This window comes from Bombus vancouverensis, chromosome 14 (genome assembly GCF_051014615.1).
Source record: "Bombus vancouverensis nearcticus chromosome 14, iyBomVanc1_principal, whole genome shotgun sequence".
Classification (NCBI taxonomy): Eukaryota; Metazoa; Arthropoda; class Insecta; order Hymenoptera; family Apidae; genus Bombus; species Bombus vancouverensis.
The window spans coordinates 12,922,098-12,930,549 of record NC_134924.1 but is presented as its reverse complement, the minus strand read 5'-3'; the positions used below and the strand labels follow the sequence as shown (position 1 = coordinate 12,930,549).

At 30.9% G+C, this 8,452-nt stretch overlaps 1 protein-coding gene across 3 annotated transcripts; it reads right to left on the bottom strand.

The window, feature by feature from the left end:
• Positions 1-38: 38 nt before the first annotated feature.
• Positions 39-8,399, bottom strand: LOC117156383 (mitochondrial glutamate carrier 1). 3 transcript variants are annotated; one of them, XM_033333358.2, is made up of 9 exons: positions 8,260-8,399; positions 5,699-5,873; positions 5,024-5,090; positions 4,694-4,828; positions 4,426-4,575; positions 3,920-4,056; positions 2,483-2,668; positions 2,257-2,407; positions 39-1,899 (listed from the first exon to the last, which is right to left on the bottom strand). In XM_033333358.2, exons 3-9 carry the CDS (start codon positions 5,062-5,064, stop codon positions 1,761-1,763), a joined length of 939 nt encoding a protein of 312 aa, XP_033189249.1. In that variant the 5' UTR covers positions 5,065-5,090; positions 5,699-5,873; positions 8,260-8,399; the 3' UTR covers positions 39-1,760. The 3 variants fall into 3 exon arrangements, with proteins under 3 accessions (XP_033189249.1, XP_033189248.1, XP_076480399.1); XM_033333357.2 differs by lacking the exon at positions 5,699-5,873 and having other exon boundaries at positions 8,260-8,397; XM_076624284.1 differs by lacking the exon at positions 5,699-5,873 and having other exon boundaries at positions 5,024-5,069; positions 8,260-8,387.
• Positions 8,400-8,452: the final 53 nt, after the last annotated feature.

Genomic DNA, 8,452 nt, shown 5'->3' with positions numbered 1-8,452 from the left:
TTGAACAACTTATGCAAAAAAATAAATTTCCTTAGGAGTATTTTTGAAGAACCGCCAAGATTTACTTCTGTACAATGTCAATATACATCGATAACATGAATATTTTTATTATATATCTAGAATTTCTTTTACTAGTAAAATTGACAATAAATCCCCATATTTGGGAAATTTCTTCTAGTATCTCTCCACAAAATTTCCTAAGAAGGAAAACGGAAGAACAATTTAACTCTCAATTGTTGCGATATTTAATAAATATTTTAAACAGATACAAATCTATAAATGCATCTGAAGATAAATAATTATAAAAGATAGAAATAAGTATAGAAATATTTCAAACAACATAAATTAAAACGACTTGAGGTTCTTTAATAAGTTAGCTATGTTTATGATAATCGTATAATTATGTTAACAGAACATAGAATAACAATATGTTAAACTTTAATTTAAAACATACATTAAAACAAAACATTAATTTACAAAATTTAAAATACAACAAAACTATGCATTCCTTGATGCATGATTTTTATATTTTATAATCATACCAATTAAGAGTTATTTCCTATTATTTGATTCTTAAAGATATAGCAATGATCTGACGACAGCATTAACTAGAATTCACAAATGAAATTATGTAATCTCTTACAAAATGTAAGCTCTTGTTATCACGGTAGACTATACCAGTGTTCCCATCATTACCCAACATAATATATACAACATAAATAATTTAGTCGATTTTTTCGCGATATTTATTAACGATATGATGTATAATACGTGCTTAGGTATGTCATACTTTATGTTTATAAATTTTTCCGCAAACATATTCGCGTTCCATTTATATATAAAATAAAACAAAGATGTAAAAATAATCGTCTATCTTACTTTGCAGATACCTTAATAACTTATTGTAAATGTTATAAAAAACTAAAATGTGAAATAAAAAAGTATATAAAGAAAGTTGGAAACACTGGTTGTTGAAGAAGTAATTCATACGAGGGATAGGTAAGATGGGAATAATAGAATCCTAAGATTTATAATTAGTTCGTCAATAGTGAAAATAAGCGAATTCGATCGCAAATTACGAATTTCATTCTCATTCGATAATAATATTAAGTCAAAATCAACGTTATCATTTATAAACGGTGACCTAGCCTTCGCAATAGCTCACCAGAACCTTGATTATCTGAAGAGACAATCACAAAAACACATAGAAATAAATTCATGAGATTAACTGCCTAATTACATTGAATTTCTTCTTCTCTGCTTCTATTATACTCAAATTCTATCTTATAATTTAATTCGATGAGACATGTATCAAACTTAAAATCATATTACTATTGAAATGCTGTGTAATTTTTGATATTTTGTTAAGTTTTAAGCCGTAGAGAGGTTTTCATTTTATTTACAACTCCATTTTATTTTGAGAGCTTTATTGCACTATGAAATCTTCAAAAAAAAAAAAAAAAAAAAAAAAAGACAAACAAAATTAAAAGTAATTGCAATTAAAAGAACTATTATAATAATACATAAATATCAAAAATAAAAAAAGACACTTCTGTACGTCGATAATTTATCAAATAAACATTAAATACATTTTGCGCGCGTCCGATAACCAAGGTTCTCAGGTAATTAAGAAAAGAACAACTCACTTACTCAGCAACTAGCGAACCGTATTAAGCGAACATACATCTATTACGCGCCAGTTATTGTCAGTTTAATCCCAGAGTATTCTAAGACGACACAGAAGAAGAAGAGGGCGATGTTCATTTAAGACCCAATAGCCATTCTGCGACGCCGAGGTAGTAAATGGTTTGTGCAATCCCGAAAAGGGGTGCTATCACGATCATTCTGCACGCTCCACCTTTGAAGAATGCAGTTGGACCTTCGTTCTTCAATGTTTTACTACAAAATAGATAAATAGTAATTATACTATTTCAGTATTTTTACACAATTTTCTAAAGTTATCCAAAATATTAATATTTTTCTATTATCTTTTTTATTAACGCATTGGCATTAACTGATTGGTATAGTTATCTGTCATACAATCTGAAACATTATATCCGTTTCTTATTAATTTGATTTTCAGTTATTCAAGATAACGATATTTTCACCACATTCAGAACTGAATATTTTTTGGTCAACCATAATAATTCTTTGGTTGAGGAAAGATAACGCACACAAGAAACATTAGCGTGAAAAGATTATTATGTCAACGGGATAATTAAGATGATTATAATTTTATACGAATGTCACACTCACGTTATGCAGTCCAGTACACCATCGTATGTTGGTTCACCGGGTGCCTTTTTGATTACTTGCAATCTTGTTTTGATTACGTCAAACGGATTCACTGATAATGCAGCTATAGAACCAGCGATACAGCCAGACAAAAACGAACACCAAAATACGGCTAGCCGATGAAACAAAAAATGTTAATTAAATCTTTGAACTATAAATAAATGTTCAGAATGAGATCGAAACTTACAGGAACCATCCTCTCTCTTTGGCCCAACATCGTTCAGTCTAGCGAATAGTGGGAAGTAAATAATGGAAAATGTGACATCTCTAAGCGCTGTTGCACCAGTACCTTGATAAAGTCCCAAAATGCCTCTTTTCCGCAATAAATCTTTCGTTAACGATAAAGCCGACACCTTTGGTACAACTTTCCCAGCTGTAATAATTATTCGTATTTACATGCCATAAATTAATCCTGCCACATAAATAATAAGTAACAAATAATCGTCGACATTTTGCTATTAATTGTTCCATCGATCATTGTAATTGAAAACTTAAATCTTAGAAATGTTGTATCTTTGAGAAAGAATTGTACGTTTAAGAAATTTTAATGTTAAATTTGAAAATTATGCTATGCTTATTTTAGGTATAACGGATTTTTTAATACAGTACTTTTTTATACAAATAACGCTACTAAAATCATAAACATAACTAACGCATTCGCTGCCATTAAAATACGGCCATACTGTTCCATTTGTCGTTCTTTTTATCAGACTGCACAAAAGCAAACTGCAATGATTACGTCAGCAGTATTACGACGATAATTAAATCTATGTAACGTTATGCGCCAGTGGCAACGAATGCGTTAATGAATTCCGGTCAGCTGTTAGTTTTATATTTTATATCGTAAAAGGTGAATAACCAGTACACACAAAGAGAACCTTTGACACGAAGGAGGGAGACACACCTCGATAAATCAGGCATAACATAAAGAATTAAATCTTAAAAAATGGACAAGAGAAACTTAATCGTGAAAAACACCAGGTTGGAGTAGACGGATTAATTAATAATTTCATTTTAAGAGAAGAACACTGCTTGTGAAGAAACATGATGTTTTATGTTAGGAAGTAAAAAAATTAAAAAAAAAATATATCTATTTTGTAAAAGAATTTTGTAAAAGGTATTAAATTTCTTCCTCAAGGAAAACATTTGTAGAACAAGTCAAAGTTCCAAAAATCAAAATTTGATCCTGGAGAGTGCGTTAACAATAACAACATTTCTATTCTAATCTTGAAACAAACGCATTCCTCTCAAACCGTTTACAGGTCCATATTTGATACGTTGCCATCCGTCTGCAATTAAATCTTCCCGTCCTGAAATTTTTATCGGCTATCGCGGACGTCATGTAGCTGTAAAAAATACGAATCGAACGAAATCAAATTTCCCGAATCCAAATCTAGATCGCAATTCATTCCACGTTTCAGTGAATGTACTTGAGAAATTTGTGATATACGTTAACGTAAATAGAATGTAAAATATTTTACGTGCTCTGTGAAAGAATTACTTTCAAATTATTAATAATTGTGCTCGTTCAATGTTTTCAAAATCATTTTAGCCTAATTGTAAAATAAGGTTTTTTGTAAATAATTTGGTTTCTAATTAATTGCGAATATTTTACGAAATTTACCTTCCTTTGCTGCTGCCGCTACTCGTCCAGCATCTTGCATTTGGATTTTCAGTAGTTCCATCGGTGTTGTGACGATAATTTGACATGCTCCAGCTAATCCACCGGCAAGCATTTCACGTTCTAGTGGCAGTTTCTGTCTGTGCAGAAAATCGATAGATTTTAACTATCACTGCTATTAGCTATACTTTAACTACCAACATTGTTATCTCTGTATAATTATCAACATTAATATTAGATTAGTATTAATGTACATTAAACACACACACACGTGCGTGCGTGCGTGCGCATACGCACATATGTATATGTATACATGTATATATAGTCATGAATATACCCTATATCGACATTATATCGAGATATGAATATTAATGTCGGTATCAATATCGATCGATCAATATAGGTTATAGACATCACTATTATACATACCAGCGTATGTATGTAGTACTATTCTTAATAGTATGCACATCTTTACTTAACACTTAATTGTTATTGGAAGAATAACATACCCAGGCCCTGTAGATAAGTAATAACGAAATGTATCGTTGGCAGTGAGTTTGATTGCCTTTTCTGGTGTGATTAAAAGAATGTTCACACCAGATCCTTTATACATGCCAAAGTAGCCTTCAGCAATGTAAGTCTTCTTAAAGCAGTCAAACCTGAAATATATCATTTTTATGATTAATTAGAAAAACCATTACATTTTATTTTGTACAAGTTGACTCAATGTGATTATCCGATTTTCTTAAAGATTTATCGGAAGCTATAATCACTTACATTGATTTGTACATTCGTTCGCCACTAGGGCCAATAACTTGATTCTGTAATCGTGTTTTAACCAAGTCCAGTGGGAATACCACAGAGACACCGATGATACCTGCGATCCCGCCATTTATAATTTTTGGAAGAAGTCTAAAATTTATTTGCGACATATATATATATATGTGTGTGTGTGTGTGTGTGTGTGCGTGCACACACAAATATACTGGTAATTTATTAATTGTTGATTAAGCGTAAATTTGTACACGCTTGTGCCATAACATCGTTACGGTGAGAATCAAATATATTTGTTAGTTATGTTTTTCTTGTATCGAACGGATTACTTACTTAAATTGATCTGGAACTTTTTTCACGCTGTCCTTTTCCATTGAAACTATAATTTATAATTTCCTTCCTGTTACAAAATTACATGTGGTAAATATACGATAATGATTATATACACTTGTTATTGTATACAAAATTACGCAACACAATTACATCCTATGTATTATAATTATTTTTGGATAAAGACAGTGGATTATATTTTTAAAGCGGTAAAAAATTAATACGAAAATTTGAAAATGTCTTGAACAGGGATTATTCTAAAGTTGATCATATATCTTAATTTCCTGATCACTGATTCTATTTGTATTTTTATTCAATATTCATTACATGTAGGTAAATATTTCTTTTGATAAAATATTGTTCTTCGTTATGCAATTCTTCGTTGGTAATTATCTTCTTCTAAAAACCTACAATAAAATAAGAAACTTTTTGATCTTTTTTCTTCCAATTAAGTGCATTATCGATATCAAATTTAGATTTGCATACACATATACTGTATCTTATATAAACTTTCAATTAACAGCAATCAATGTACGTAACGGCAAAGAGTTATATTTTCATCTTGATGGATAAAATTATGTACTAAAATAATATTGTAATATAAATAAGCATATGGAAAGTATCTGTTCGTCATTAGGTTCTAAGGATTACGAAAAGTTTTCTGTACATACAACTTACACGCATATGTATAATGACACGTGCACAACTATGGATGCAAATGGTCCTTCTTATACTGGCAACATTGCCACTTTCAACTACCATTTCTCGGCGAGAAATATGACCTGGACACATCATTGATTTCTTACGAAAGCCAGAGCTTCCAGCAGACGTCGCGTCGTAACCATCAGTTTGACTAGCAACGACCATTCAAATATTATGAGAGACTAGTAAATATGTATGGCGAATTACACTTTCTCTGTTATATTGAGTTAAAGGTTTAAGTTAAGTTTTCTGAATAAAAAAAGGTGATAATACATGAAGAAACAATAACTTTAACGTTGCATGACTTTTAAAAACGTTTATTTTAATTCAGTATACATATCTAAAAACATACTGGGTGTCCCAGCAATCGTGGTACAATCGACAATAGGATGATTTTACGCGAAGAAAGAAGTCGAAAATATACAATAAAATTTATTCATAAAATATTTCGTTTTCAAGAAAAATAAATCTGAAAATTTATTGCGCGCGTATACTAGGTCAGTTCTTAACTTGCATTTTTATCTTATTTTCTCGTATACATAGAATAATCATCTGCTGATTGTTTACACGTATCTAACCTGCGATTAGTCAAGTTTAAGCATACTTGACAAATTTTCAAACTCGATTTTCTTGAAAACGAAGCGTCGTATGAAAAAGCGTTTATTCTATATTTTTAATTTGTTTTTTCACACAGAACCAGCATTATTGTCGACTGTACCACGATTGCTGGGACATCCTGTAACCATGTTCGTAAATAAGGTTTCCTTTTAAATTTCTTTCCTCAAGTTTCACTCTTTACGCTTAGACGAAAATCGAGCAATCAGCAAGTTGTAAAATAATCCTACTCAAGCCTTTCAACGTTTTCAGCGATTTTCGATGCGTTACAATTCGAGGGGTTTCGACACAAGTGTCGATCGATTTCTCTTCAATGAATTCCGTCATCGCGACGAACTCTACGAGGTCGGTTTCACTGAATACATAAACCGAGATTTTTTTCTTTTCGTTCTCTCTCTCTTTCTTTTCTCTTTTTCTTTTCTTTTTTTCTTTTTTTTTTTCTTTTAAATTACCTACACGATTAAAGCCTATGTTATAAAGTGAAAATACACAAATTGGTGTCACAAATGTACTGATTTTACTAACAATTTTTGCTCGTCATGTTTACCCTAAATATGTTGGCAACTTCGGTAACTAAAGTAATAATGGTTTGATATTTCAAACTCCATGAAATTTCAAGGAAATTTCAATTTGCGTACAACTCTGCGATTGATTTACTAACTACATATTTTAAAACTTCTCACACTTTGCAGTCTCACACAAATATTATAAATTCTATTCAATCATATAAATCCTTTCATTTCAATCCATTTCAATCATATAAACTCTTTTCACATTATTTTAAATAATCACTAAACCGCGGATTTTTATATATTTATGGGAAATTGAAAGGTGCAAAAATATTCAGGATGCACATGAAATGCGAAAATATATAAAATATCTAAAATACAATACTTGTTATTAATACTTAATAGATAAAACAATTTCTGTGTAGATTCCATTCCTTTAATAATGTTTATAGAAATATTAATTTCCATAAATATCCGCAGTCTAATAGTAACGTTTTTGAAAGACGGAAAACAATTTGTGTTATAGACTAATTTGAGCTTCTGCATCTCTGAATGTTATCGTTCAACCTTGAACGTTAGTAGTATAACAAAAAAGATAAAGGAATCATTATATAACGAATTGATATCTGCACAATTGCAAGTGCAGAATTGCATTATGCACAGATACATATTCGCTAAATCTTATTGCAGATAACTAAAAACTTATATACATGTGAAAGCATATGTACACAACGTATACATACATAACGATATCCCGCGATGAAATTAATATGTCTAAATCTGTATAACTTTATTTCAACGTAAATGACAATGTTAACAGACAACGTAATATCGCCTCACGAGCAAATATATGAATGGAAAGTAAAATATTAATAAGAAAATAAGTAGGTATATATCTGTGAAGAAGCTATAAGCGATATCTTAAGCACGAGAATCAATAATCTATCGATTATATACGCATCAGTTAAGTATTATCAGTTGAGCATTAAACGATGAATATCTACGTACATAAACAATTAAACGTTAAATATGGAAGAAGCAATAAAGTAGGTTAGGTAACGACCATACCACCTGAAACCATATACTAGAAAGGTTAGATTTTAATTTAGAAAAAATACTTCAACAACTTCCTTCACAGACTATCTCGCTATTATTTTCAGCCGCTTACATTTCATGGAAAACGGCTTTTCAATCAAACAAAGATCTTTAATCACGAATCCTCGAAAATTCAATTTCTTCAAATATCCTGACAGAAGTCTACCGATCAATGTTAATGTTAACAATAAACAGTAAAAAGCGTAAAACAATACAAATGTGAATAGTCAAATTGGCATTGGCAAGTCATATTTTTCAGGTAGTTGGTAAAATTTTGGAATGACAGCCAACCGGAAATTCAGCAGAAGACATACTCACCGATTGAAAATGGAGAGTGATCGTGGTCGTGGTAGTGGTCGCTCACAGAATTTCGTTGACAAAAAGCAGTTCTTATCATCGAGAGCGATAGTAGGGATGACGTAGGAAGCTCAATCTCAAACAGGCAGTGTGACTAGCATGATACCCGGGAGATTTCGTTTTCACCGAGGATCTGAAGAGATAAAAGAGGACC

What these genes read in the sequence shown, in the direction of transcription:
- LOC117156383 (XM_076624284.1), bottom strand. Translation starts at nt 8,338, where the DNA reads ATGATAAGAACTGCTTTTTGTCAACGAAATTCTGTGAGCGACCACTAC. An exon ending in TACTTATCTACAGGGCCTGG is followed by an intron (nt 4,057 to 4,425) that starts GTATGTTATTCT and finishes TTTTCTGCACAG; the next exon opens with ACAGAAACTGCCACTAGAAC. An exon ending in GGTGTACTGGACTGCATAAC is followed by an intron (nt 1,900 to 2,256) that starts GTGAGTGTGACA and finishes TCTATTTTGTAG; the next exon opens with TAAAACATTGAAGAACGAAG.